General features: G+C 31.1%; 2 protein-coding genes across 2 annotated transcripts; both read left to right on the forward strand.

Annotated features, from left to right (window-relative positions):
• The first annotated feature begins 1,954 nt into the window (after positions 1-1,954).
• On the forward strand, positions 1,955-5,091 carry LOC107936148 (probable prefoldin subunit 3). Its single transcript, XM_016868820.2, has 6 exons — positions 1,955-2,339; positions 2,462-2,519; positions 3,170-3,241; positions 3,653-3,772; positions 3,854-3,955; positions 4,635-5,091. Exons 1-6 carry the CDS (start codon positions 2,188-2,190, stop codon positions 4,719-4,721), a joined length of 591 nt encoding a protein of 196 aa, XP_016724309.1. The 5' UTR covers positions 1,955-2,187; the 3' UTR covers positions 4,722-5,091.
• A 3,119-nt stretch (positions 5,092-8,210) lies between these two features.
• LOC121213728 (galactokinase) lies at positions 8,211-12,883 on the forward strand. Its single transcript, XM_041086736.1, has 13 exons — positions 8,211-8,478; positions 9,216-9,400; positions 9,625-9,671; positions 10,145-10,239; positions 10,352-10,434; positions 10,502-10,570; positions 10,669-10,854; positions 10,948-11,082; positions 11,218-11,352; positions 11,606-11,676; positions 11,828-11,905; positions 12,401-12,542; positions 12,629-12,883. Exons 1-13 carry the CDS (start codon positions 8,316-8,318, stop codon positions 12,737-12,739), a joined length of 1,500 nt encoding a protein of 499 aa, XP_040942670.1. The 5' UTR covers positions 8,211-8,315; the 3' UTR covers positions 12,740-12,883.
• Positions 12,884-13,697: the final 814 nt, after the last annotated feature.

The following is a 13,697-nucleotide window of genomic DNA, read 5'->3' on the forward strand; positions in this document are numbered from 1 at the left end:
ATAAAAGAGACAAATTAATAACATGCAAAATAACAAATATATAAGCAAGTAAAGTTAAAGCATTCCTTTAAAATGCCAATGAAAACGTAAATAAATAAATAAAGAGAATGTAAAAAGGATACATATGTATGTGTTTATAAAAATAAGTATATAGATATAGACAGGTATGTATGTAGGTTAAAAAATATAAGAAAAAATAAGTATGTATATATGCATATAAATATAAAAAAGTTATAGGAATATATATATATAAGAAAAATATATATATGTATATATGTATGTAGGTTAAAAAATATAAGAAAAATTTTATAAAAATTATCGTATCAAAAGAAGCATTTTATAATTTTTCTATAACTTTTAATTTTTTATCATTTTTTGCCACATATCACGCTGTGTTGCGGCACACGATGACTTTAAATGAAAAAAGCTAGTGGTTGTTAAATTTTTTTAAATATTTGTATAAAATTTTACAATTTGTTATAATTCTTTTACAATTTTTATAAAAAAAATTAATTTTTATTAAAATTTAAATTTTTTATCTAAATTTAATATTTTATCTAAATTTTAATATTTAATATTTTTATTTTTTCTAATTTTCAATAAGAGCAGTGGCTTAATTGCTTTTTTAAAAAATTTTGAGGGTCTTTTTGATGCATTGTGAAAGTTCAAGTACCAATTGATGAGTGAAAAAAAAGGGGCTTAATTGATTTATTCTGAAGAAGTTTGAGAGCCTTTTTGATACATTTTGAAAGTTCAAATGCTCAACTGAATGCAAAAAAAAAAATACTTTTTTTTTTAAGTTTAAAGACTTTTTACACCCTTAATCCTTTAAATAGTTTAATAAAAAATATTTAGATGTGATGGATAAACAAAGCAATCCCACTTAAACAAGTGGTTAAGAGCTAATCAAATTCCAATATTCATCAACAAGTAAACTTCCTTTCATTAGAAAAAAGCTTGGAAGCTACCATCCTCCACCACACCAAACCCTTTCCTTTTCAAATATCAAAATATCTAATTAAATTAATATGATTTCTTTTTTTTTTTAAATCACCAACCAATATTGATAATTTGATTGGTCTATTTAATATCTAATTAAGGATTATAAACATAGAGATAATCAATGCCTAACCTAAGATTAAGTCAAGAATTAACATGTAATCATTGAATTGACATGAATGAAATATCTTATTGAAAAGTATACTAATGCACAATAGATTATAATATTGGATTTTGAACCAATTTTTTTATCTCACTCAATCCAAATTATTGTTTAAAAATATATATTTTTTTAAATTTGATTATAATATATATTAATATATATTTTATTTTTGAATAGTGAAACAAATCATTAAATTAATTTAGATTTGAATAAGTTTGTTAAAAAATCCATAAATAGAAGAATAATGCGCTTTAACATACTCGAACCCACATCCTCCTGCATCGACAACAATGTCTATACCGATTGAGCTTAACTAAGACTCAACAATTATCATCAAAATTAACTATTACCAAACACAATCAATTTGATAATCTAAATATTTCTTTCTTAATAATTTACAAGCACATAATATACGAATCGATAATCGAAATATTATATTATATTTCATTAGTAGTTCGATTTTAAACGAAATATTTTCATTTTTAGAGTCATAAAAGCTTTTAAAATGTTAATTTTGTCAAACAATAAATAATATTTTTTAACAGTAAATGTTAAATCCGTTAAAATTTGGTCTTATTTAATTCTTTTTACTAATGCAATGACTAAATTGATCCATATAGGGACTAATTTAAACCAATCCCTACAATAGAAGGGCATGACAGGTACTTTCACTCATTTTTTCCTGTATGATATTATCAAATGGGCTAATATAAGAACTTGGGCTGAAAATAATAACTAGGCCCAAATATGTAGCCCATCTTATAGAGTTCGTTTCCACCATCCAAACGACGTCGTTCAGTTCGAATAATCTAATCTCAGTATCTCTCACGATCTCACTCACTGACCCTTTTTTTCCTCTTATTCAGTGTATCAACCTTCAAAATCCAAAGCTCCGCTCCCTAGCTCAGCCGCCCACAGCAGTCAAGAGCGACGACCGGAAAAAGCCCCTTCGAAGCTCGCCGTGCGGATCGTCCGGCGAAACACCTTCCTCCGATCTCATTTCTCGTTTCGTGAAACAATCAAATATGGCAGCTGCATCTTCGTCTTCGACGGAATCGCCCAAAACGACGACGGAGAGGAGAGGAATACCGGGAGCTCAATTCGTAGAAGATGTCGAGACTTATCTCACTCAAACCGGGTTCGATGTCAACTCCGCCCTCGCTTTTCTCCAAGAAAGGTCCCTCCTTTTCTTCTCAATGTTACTTAATTTCATTTTTTAGGGTTTCCTTTTTGTTTTCGTATTTAGTTGGGATTGAATTGCTTTATCCTTTTATTTGGTTGATGCTATTGAATTTTCAGGCTTCAGCAGTATAAATTGGTTGAGATGAAACTTCTTGCTCAGCAACGGGATCTTCAGGTATTATACTGAGATATTTTTCGTTCACTTGCAATTGTTTTTGTAGTGTAGTATAAGATGTTTGATAGTGTTTTTGCTATTTTTGTAGTTTATATTTATGTTAATGTGTTTTATTAAAAAAATGGTGGACCATTTTTCATGAAGAGTGATAAAAATAAATTCATTAGTGAACCAATCATGGGAAATGCTGTTGATTTATTTGATTGTTAATTGGTTTTCAATCCTTGAATTCAAAGATATTACAACAAAATGGCTCTCCATCTATGGGGTCCATGGTAAATTACTATGAATTTGATTATTTGGGGAAATGCTTGTTAGTTTATACCAAGAGAGAACGGTAGCGAGGCAAAATCAAATTTTGCATGCAATTTTCCCTTTTTTAATGGTGTTACCATGTTAGAATCTGCCTTTCTAATTCAAGCTTTTTGTATAGGCTCTGGGTGAATGCAATTAAGCTATTCATGCATACCATGTTATGTTCCGATGATGTTTAGTTACATGATGGTTTATGTTGGGTTAATCTATGTTAATTCCCTCCCAAAGTTCAACCAGGCTACACTTTCTCATTCATGCTCAATATATTTTGCTTAAAGATATCGACATGTCATGGGGTTTTTTTGGATAATATGATTTTTTATTGTGGTCATCAGGCAAAAATTCCTGATATCGAGAAATGCTTGGATGTGGTTGCCACTCTAGAAGCTAAGAAGGGTACCGGTGAGGTTCGTATTTCTCTGATATCTTGACTTCTATGTTGTGTTTCTTCTGTTTAAAGAAGATTTTTATTCTTCATTCTTTTTGGAACTTGAGGTGTTATGGATCACTAAAACACGATGAAACTCGTTAGTTTTGTTCATTTCTCATGTGACTAAACCTGGTGAATTTGTAATCTGCTATATATGGGCTTATATTGCATGAAATTCACTAGGTTCAGGCATGATTATTATTTTGGAATCTGGGTTTGAATTGTATAAGACATTCATACTGTGCTTGGTTAGGTGTTAAGTTCTCAAATCCTACAGTTTGCAAGCTTGTTGTACAAACAAGCTCGAAAAATGGATTTGGACTTCTTTATCTCTTAAATGTGTTGCATATATGCTATTGACTTGTAATGGTACTTTTGGCTTATATAGGCTCTTATTGCTGATTTCGAAGTCTCTGAAGGCATATACTCACGAGCTTGCATTGAGGATAACGATTCAGTTTGTTTATGGCTGGGAGCAAATGTCATGTTGGAATATTCATGTGAAGAGGTGCAATAGTTGCAACCGGTTGCTTACTTTTTGTGCGTTTTAACAGCAGAAAACACTCATTACGTAACTTTTCATGTGCAGGCCACTTTGCTACTGAAAAAGAACTTGGAAAACGCAAAAGCAAGTTTAGAAGTTCTTATAGCTGATTTGCAGTTCTTGAGGGATCAAGTGACTGTAACCCAGGTAGTATCGTTGTTCTATATTATATTACACTCCTAGTGTCTAGTGATGTTTTAAAGCATACTAGCTCCTTATGCAGCTCATATTGATTAGCGATGTTAGAAAATTGGTCAAATTTATAAAAAGTCCCTGTACTATGTTTATTCGGTGGATTTAGTACCCCTACTATAATTTGATCTTTTCTAGTTTGTCTACTTCAAGGAATGTGTGTTTTAAGTCCCGATGTCAACCTTTCAGCATTAGTTCTGTCAAATAATTTGACTTGTCTTTCATTTTTGTTAAAATACATGGTGATGGGCATATACAACTTCGCATTTTTTTGAACAGTTGGACGAAAACAATATCTTTTCTTTTTGTCTTTTTTAAATGTGCAAAAAAAATTGTCCAACCATACAAAAAATGCCACAACATGTATGTTCCATCATCACGTGTTCATGAAAAATAAACCACACGGGAAAAAAGGGTTCATCTCGGGATTGAAACACACATTTCGAATAGTAAAGGAACTAAAAATGATCAAATTATAGTAAAAGGATTAAATCCACCAAAAGCACATGGCACAAGGACTTTCTTGCAATAGATGCCTTGTGCTTAATGCCTGCTCGGTATACATATATGATATGTACATATCATCAGCATCTTTGTGTTTTTTGTTCCCGATTGTTTTGGTACCATTTCGCAGGTAACCATTGCTCGTGTGTATAATTGGGATGTTCATCAACGAAGAATTCGTCAAATTGCTGCTTCTAGCACATCTAAGGATTCATGAACCTAGAATACCATTCCATTACATAGATGTGGAGAGTATGCTCGTATTCCCTGTTTTTCGTTATTTCGTTGAACATTTCATCCCGGTCAATATGGAATTTCGCTCCATGGTCTCCCCGTATCTACACTTTCCACCAGTCTAGGTTCAATGAAGTGAGAAAACACATGCTTATGTTGCTGGGAGCAGTTTTTGAAATATGATAGTTAAATAGTAAAACGTTTGGACATCATATGGAACACTTGTTTTCACTGTGATCGTTAGGGGTGCTTTTTTTTTACCTGTAATTCCATCGCCTTTTATCCAACTTTTTTTAAGTTTAACCGTTTGATTATTATTATTATTTGATGAATCCAACTATTTGCAGTCGAAACTTAAAACTTTGTAGGGGGATACGAGTTTTGATTAAATGTTTAGAGAATTTGTGGGCAAAACTTACCTGGTTTGATGATAAGTATGTCCAGATTATTTGGTCTTAAATGATATCAGCAGCACAATAATACTCGAAAGTCTCACGTGGTCGTAGATCTAAGTTGTGTTATTTGTTTAAGTTTCACAAGTTGAGTTAATAAAATTATTAGGTCAAAAAAATAAGCTTGAATAAAAAAATTAGGTTTATTTAAAATGTGGGTTGGGATTGGGCTATTCATGCCTCGATCTTTACCTAAGGCTTTTTATATTTATAATATATTTTTATATGTTATTTAATTTATAACATATAAAAATTAAATCTATAATAATATATATAAAATTAGGGGTAAATTTTAAAATTATATTTCAACTTTAATTTGATGTAATTATACACGTAAAATTTTAATTGTGGTTTAAATGCATACTTAAAATTTTAATTTTGATTAAATCATATGTATTTAAAGAAATAAATACATCAATTTATTTTTATATTTGATAAATATAATTGTTTATGTATGCAATATATGAACATAAAATGATGCTACATCAATAATTGTGTTAATAATTTACAAGAATTGAATCAAACCAAATCAAAATTTTATGTATAAAATTACATAAAATCAAAGTTCATGTATAATTTTAGGATTTATCCCTATGATATTAAAATGTAAATATTTTAAAATTTGTTTAAATGATTATATGTATAATTGTAATAAATGAAAAAGTATAAAGTGTATTAATATCATGTTTAAGTTTGAAGTGGTTTGATCTATGAACTCTTACGGTTTATTTTCATGTTTGTTCTCGTTTCTTAACTAGATTTTTTTTTTTGGGTGAAAAACTGCATAAACTAAAGACACGTACCTACACTTTAACTATTTAATTGTCGTAATATTTCTCCTAAAGAATGAATCTTCGTGAAATCTTCTGGATGGATCCCACTTATGAGTAGCATTGTATTGGTTTGCCCATCACACTGAAATCTTAATGGTTTCCCCTAAACTCCACGATAATCTTTGGAAAACAAATAAATTCCTATTTTCTCATAAACGTCATACTATCAATTTATAAAGAGATGGCGAAGGAATTGAGAAACCTGGATCTTACTTATGATCTCCCAAATTTGACTCAACCCAGTCTAGGAGATTCTCTGAAAAAAAAACTGTGAATGATAATTTGTAGGCACAAGATTTAATCACACCTCTTTAGCGGAAAAAACAATCACTGATAATGTGCAATATATCTTCAGTATGCTAGATTTATTCAATTTAGTGTTTATAATGATTAATTTTTCTAATTATTGTAACTTTAAAAAAATCTACTCTAAACTTAAAAATTCGATTCGGTTCACTTTAAACTTGATTTAACTTTATTTCAAAAAAAAAAAAAATTTTAAACAGACGAATTCCATTTGATCCAAAATATAAGTTTAAGGCACTATTTTTAAGGCATTCACATGAAAATGTTGAACCATGAATTGGCGCTTTCACATGTGGACCTAAGCATGTCGGTGGCATTGATAATTAATGTTAAAGTTTGTTATTAGTCATTGTATTGTGTGGAAGCTAAGAATTTAATATCAGTATTTTAATTTGATTAATTTTAATCTTTTAATTTTTTGATTTGGTTAATTTTAATTCCTGTAATTTTTAAAATTTAAAATTTTAGTTCTGACCTAATTAGTGGTAATTAAATTTGTTTAGTTATGTTCAATTATTAGTATCGTACTATGCGTACAATTGTAGATTTAGTCCATATTCTCCAATCGGATCATTTCAAGCCTCTATGCTTTTCGAATTTTGAAATTCTAGCCCCGACGCAAATGGTAGCTGTTAATCCATTAATTGCATTTTTAGTGAGTAATATGTGGGAATAACAAGTTGACTTAATATGTATGCCGCTTCAAATTATGGAAATAGCATAACTTGATTTAATGAGTTTAACAATTTAAATTTGGTGAGGACTTGAATTTTAAAATTCAAAAAGTACAAAGACCTAAAAATGACCAAATTAAAGTATAGGGACTAAATTCACAACATTCATAAAGTGGAGAGACTAATAGCAAAATTTAACTTATAATTGATCATCTAAATGCAGTATAAACATGGGAAAATTATTTGATACATTGTCAGTAAAGTTACTTCACAAACGGGGTCAGGAGGTTGACAAGAATTACTTTTCAACACGTCGAATTTAAACCATTCATGAAATAAGCAAATACATGTTTACAATTTAATCCATATATTCAAATACATTCCATATTAAAGTTTTTCCGGCATTTAACATTTAAGCTAATGGCTAGGCTAACAAAAGGAATTGGTTTATGTAATACTGATATCATGAGAGCTTAATTAGAAAGTTTTAAAGTTTAGAGATTAATTTAAAATTAAAACTATAATTTGAGGACCTCTAATGGAATTAGCCCTTCTTTTGCGGTACACTGATTTTATTATTATATAATAATTATCGTTTTTGTTGGGATTGGAGTATTGAATCGTTATCGAATTTCCTACGCAGAAACGTGTAGTCTATATTCTATTAGATGCTAGAATTTTCGAGTTTAACTATTTAATGTGAATTAATATTCAATAAATTATTCAATATTTTAAAATAAATTACAATTTTTTAAGTGAAAATTAAATTTTAATAAAGTAAAATGACTAATTTTTTTTGTAATTTTTATAATTAGTTTTATATTTCGAATTGGGTAAACTACAAAAAATAGTCACATTTATTTATCTCAATTTACATTTTAATCACTTATATTTGAAATGTTACGTCTTAATTACGTAAGACCGCCGTTAGGGAGGTAACAGAGCTTAATGGTAGAGTGACCACTTCGTAACAAAACGGTAACGTAAGTGAGTAAAACGTAACATTTCAAACATAAATGACTAAAATGTAATCTGAGATAAATAAAAGTGACTATTTTTATAGTTTTTCCATTTAAACTTGAATATTAATTCGTGATTTACGTGTTATTTAATACTTTTAATTGCAAATTGATATATTTATCGTTATGGACATAATACCTTAAAAAATGCCATAAAAATTGAAAATGAAAAAGATTGATTTTAATATTTAAAGCATTATTATAAAACGAATAACGATCAAATTATTCCTTAAGATAAACAGAGTAATTATTGAAAGAAAAAAAAAGAGTAGCGGTGCTCATCAGAGAGAGCAATGGCGAACCACGGTGAGCTTCCGATTCCAATATACTCTTCGCTTGAACCGGTGTACGGAGAAGGATCACAGCTTGAAGAAGCTAAGCTTCGATTCGGTAAACTGAAGTCCAGGTTTCTCGAAGTATTCGGTCACCCTCCCGAAGTCTTCGCTCGATCTCCAGGTCTGTTTTTCTCTGTTCGAATTAGCTAAACAGTAAACACTAAGCGAGATTCTTTTTTTGTTCCGTGGTTAAGAAAATGTTTGGCTTGAATTCGCACTAGAATTTTCTGTTTCTTTGCTGCGAAACACTGTTTGAATTCTTTTTATTTTCGTTGCGTGGTTAAGAAACTGTTTAAATTGAATTCGCACTAGAATTTTTTGTTTGCTTGCTGAGAAACACTCTGAGAAAAACTGGTTGAATTCCTTGTTTTTTTTTGGTCGCGTGGATAAGAAAATGTTTGATTCGAATTCGCGTTAGAGTTTTCTGATTGTTTGCTGAGAAACACTGTGAGAAAAACTGTTTGAGTTCTTTTTTTTCGTTGCGCGGTTAAGAAAATGTTAGTTTTAATTCGCACTAGAATTATCTGATTGGTTGCTGAGAAACACTGAGAAAAAATCGTTTGAATTTTTTTATTTCGTTGCGTGGTTAAGAAATTGTTTAATTTGAACTCGCACTAGAATTTTCTGTTTCTGGTTGCGTGGTTAATAAGATGTTTAATTTGAATTCGGATTAGAATTTTCTGATTGTTTCCCGAGAAACACTGAGAAAAATTGTTTGAATTTCTTTTTTTTTTCGTTGCATGGTTAAGAAAATATTTGATTCAAATTCGGATCAGAATTTTGTGATTGTTTTCTGAGAAAATGGGCCAGAAAAAAATATTTCAAATTCCTTGATCATTAATGGCTATTTACCTACAGGGAGAGTGAACTTGATTGGAGAACATATTGACTATGAAGGATACTCGGTCTTGCCGATGGCAATCCGGCAAGACACGATTGTTGCAATTCGAAAGCGTGACAAAGGAGAGGCTGAAAAGCTTCTCCGAATAGCTAACGTCAATGATAAGTACACTACTTGTACTTATCCTGCTGATCCTAACCAGGTTTGGTTTGAGCTTTCATTCTTCATCAATTTTTAGCCTGAAGGTTTTTCTTTCATTTATGGCTATTGAATTGGTTAAGTAACTTGCTAAACGTTTCTTTGATAGTTTATATATATTTGATTTCCATCCCCTGGTTGAATTAGTTCTTGCATGTTCTATGGATCTATTTTCTTAAGAATTACTGTGGATTTGGGGTCGAATTAGCTGACATTGTTGATTTTCAGGCAATTGACTTGAAAAACCATAGATGGGGTCATTATTTTATTTGTGGGTGAGATATCGAATTCTTTTGGTCCATATATCTTCTTTCTAATTCTAATTCGAAGTTGATATACAAGTTATATTTAAAATGGCATAGGTTTTTTACAGTTAAATATCTGGGAGGTCCCTGTATTATAGGAAATGGATCAAACTAGTCCCTTTATTATTAAATGGATCTATTTAGTCCCTATACTATTAAAAATAATCAAATAAGTCCAAGTTGTAACAGAGTAAACATTTTCTATATAAAAAATGCCTTTCTCAATTGCAGTTCAATTCCAAATTTAAATCTATTCATTTGGCTTTTTTTTATTTTTTTTAATAGCACAAGGACTAAATTGATCCATTTAATAGTAGAGGGACTAATTTGATGAGATCACTATAATATAGGGACCTCTCAGGTATATTCTTCGATTTTTTACTGTTATTATGTTTCTATGATTCTTCTCAAATGGTGATTTTAGTATTGCTTACATTCTCCAGGTATAAAGGTTATTATGAATATGCCAAGTCAAAAGGAGTAGATGTCGGTGTGCCTGTTGGTCTTGATGTTCTTATTGATGGAACAGTTCCTACTGGTATTCTTTTACATCACTTACAAGTAGACTGAGATTCTGATTCTAAATGAATAAAACTTTACCTTGTATGCTCCTACACAAAACTTGACTGTTATCTTACGTTTTTACGTAGGTTCCGGTCTATCAAGCTCTGCCGCTTTTGTTTGTTCATCTACAATTGCTATTATGGCTGCTTTTGGTGTTAACTTTCCAAAGGTATGCTATCTTCACTTTGGTAATCACAATTCAATGTCTGAAAATTTAATATCTTTTCTTTAAACAGAAAGAAATTGCCCAAGTTACATGTGATTGTGAACGGCACATTGGAACGCAGTCCGGTGGAATGGACCAGGTTATACTTTTCCGGAATCATCATGATGTTTAACGAGCTACCAAATTTGATTTACTTTGTTATCACTGAAAATGTTCACACCTGTTTCATTATGACAGGCAATCTCCGTGATGGCTAGAAACGGGTTTGCTGAACTAATAGATTTCAATCCTATTCGTGCAACTGATGTGCAACTCCCTGCTGGTGGTACCTTTGTAATAGCCAATTCATTGGCAGAATCTAAAAAGGCTGTTACAGCCGCTACAAATTATAATAACAGAGTTGTTGAATGTCGATTGGCTGCTGTAAGTTATATTGCAACTTTGAGGGATTCGTATCTGTTGTCTTTGTTATGGAAATTCTTATAATCTGCATGTTTGTCTTTTTTGAAATTTCAGATCGTGCTTGGTATAAAGCTGGGAATGAAGTCACAGGAGGCAATAGCAAAAGTCAAAACTCTTTCTGATGTTGAAGGGTTATGTGTTAAATTTGCTAAGGGTCACGGTTCTAATGATCCTGTACTTGCTGTCAAGGTTTCTATTATTTATTTTTCTGCCTCTGCAATATTATGGTCTATGTTATAATCTCAGTTGCCAATATTTAAATTTTCATGGAATTTCTTTATCTTCTATTATTTGAAACTATATATATATTACCTTTTGCTGCAGGAATATTTGAAGGAGAAGCCATATACTGCCGAAGAAATTGAGAAAATCACTGAGAAACATCTTCCATCAATCTTGGGCGATAACCCAACTTCGTTGGATGTGCTAAAAGCAGCCAAGCACTTCAAGTTGCACCAGGTACTTCTCTTAGGCTGAAGTTGAATGGAATTGTTTTTCAAATCAGTATCATAATTAGCTATGATATAAATTATATATATACACTTGGCACTTATATTTCATTTATATATTTTTCTTCTGTTACATCTGTATGTTTAAATACTAGCAAGATCTTTGAACTGCTTTGGGAAATGCACAAAGAAAATTGCCTCTTTAATTCTTGTTTCCATTTATCGCACTTATATTTCATTTATCGCTTGATTCTAATTTCCAGAGAGCCGCTCATGTGTTCTCTGAAGCCAACCGTGTTCATGCTTTCAAGGAAACCGTGGAGTCGAAGTTAAGGTGATCTTTTATGGCTATAGTTCTTTATATGTCTCTATCCTGATTTTTGACTGTGCAATGGAGCTATATTCCTCTGCCTGGATATTGAACCTTGCCTATTCATGTTCGATTCTTTTTTATATTCTTAATGAAAAGTAAACCCATTTTGTAGTGAGGAGGAAAAACTGAAGAAGCTCGGCGATCTTATGAATGATAGCCACCACAGCTGTGGTGTTCTCTATGAATGCAGGTACAACTATCACACATATGCTTACAATCTGTCAAACTATTTTTTTTTTTTACAGTACATTGGAGTTCTTTTTTTTTTTCGATAAAAGGGTAGAAATAGCATCCTTTAGTACAAACTCATGTAAGAAACTAGGATATAATCAAAACCAAAATAAAAAATATAATACAATCCCCGTGCCCGTTGTAGCTAAATGGTGCACCCTAGATTACCAAGTCTACCAGCACGTACAAAAGAAATAGACTGAAAATCCCAAAATGAGTCCACGAGCTTCAACGAGGTGTTGGCCGAAGCATAGACATGTCATGATCCGCACTCTCGAGCATGTTCACTACCATGAATGAATCTCCTTAGCTAGTTTGAATGCCAAAGTGAAGGTCCTCACCTCAACTAAGTCTGGCACCCGTAATTGCACTTTGTTTCAATTGACATGTCCGCATATTGTCGTAGTCACCAGTAACCATCGCTTATTATCTTTTCTTGTTTCATTTAAATCAGCTGCCCGGAGTTGGAGGAACTAGTAAAAGTATGCCGAAACAATGGTGCTCTAGGAGCAAGGCTGACCGGAGCCGGATGGGGTGGTTGCACAGTGGCGTTAGTAAAAGAGAGTATCGTACCCCAGTTCATTGCCAAATTGACGGTATAACGTTTATCACCCCTAATTTTTTCGCTCATTTTTACGGATACAGGAAACAAAGCATATTAACATTTTTTATTGTATACCAGGAACAATTCTACAAATCTAGGATTGACAAAGGTAAGATCAACAAAAATGACCTTGGTCTCTATGTTTTTGCCTCAAAACCATCAAGTGGTGCAGCTATTATTAAATTCTAGTATGTTTTTAACTTAATGTGTACTCTTCCACTAAATATTTTTTAGCTTTGTATGTGAAGATACCATATAAAAGATCATAGAATAAAACTCATTTTGAGATAGATTAACATTATTAAATTTCAATAAGATTTGATTATTTTTTTATATAAGATATCTGTAATTTTCGCAAAATTAGAATATACAAATCTTCCTTAAAATTCGAATATGTTTATTATTCATATTGAATTTGGGCATTACTGTTCGAATCCAAATTAATTAAATTAGCCTTTGGATATTTGAAACATGTTAAATATTTATATATAGTAGGTATAAAATATTTTAAAAAAAATTAAAATGTAAAGTATATAATTGGATATTCAGCCGATTGAGTTTGAGTTCAATTGGTATCGACATTATTGCCAGTGTAAGAGGAAGTTAGTTCGAATGTTGGGGAAGAATTATGGGTAGTTTTAGGTTTTACATCAAAAAATAAAGATTAGTAAGCGTGACATTATATTTATATGAAACGAAGTAAATAAAAACTCACTATTCACAAAAATAAAGCGAATTCAGATATCTTTTATTCAAACTTCTGTCTTTTATTCTTAAAACGAAAATAACTTTGAATCCAAATATTATCTCATATATTATTTATGAATGAATCCATAATCTAAATATGCAAAATGTGAAAAAGATATTTGTAGACATCCTACCCCTCCCTAATTAAAGCTTGATATGGGTCCATTCAAATCTTACAAATATGTATAAATGAATGAATGCAACAATGCACCCACCCCAATTGGGGAAACAAAAAGGAGGATCCCACATGGTAGGGCACGTATGTAAAGCAAAACATGTATATTTTCATATTTAAATGTGATCATTTATTTGAAATCTTTGTGTACCCTTTGCTTTTATTAAACAAAATGGTGTCAGCATATAATTATGTACCCATATTTATCCAGCTAGACTGCTGTGG

The sequence above is a fragment of the Gossypium hirsutum genome, chromosome D01, assembly GCF_007990345.1.
Source record: "Gossypium hirsutum isolate 1008001.06 chromosome D01, Gossypium_hirsutum_v2.1, whole genome shotgun sequence".
NCBI classification, from domain to species: Eukaryota; Viridiplantae; Streptophyta; class Magnoliopsida; order Malvales; family Malvaceae; genus Gossypium; species Gossypium hirsutum.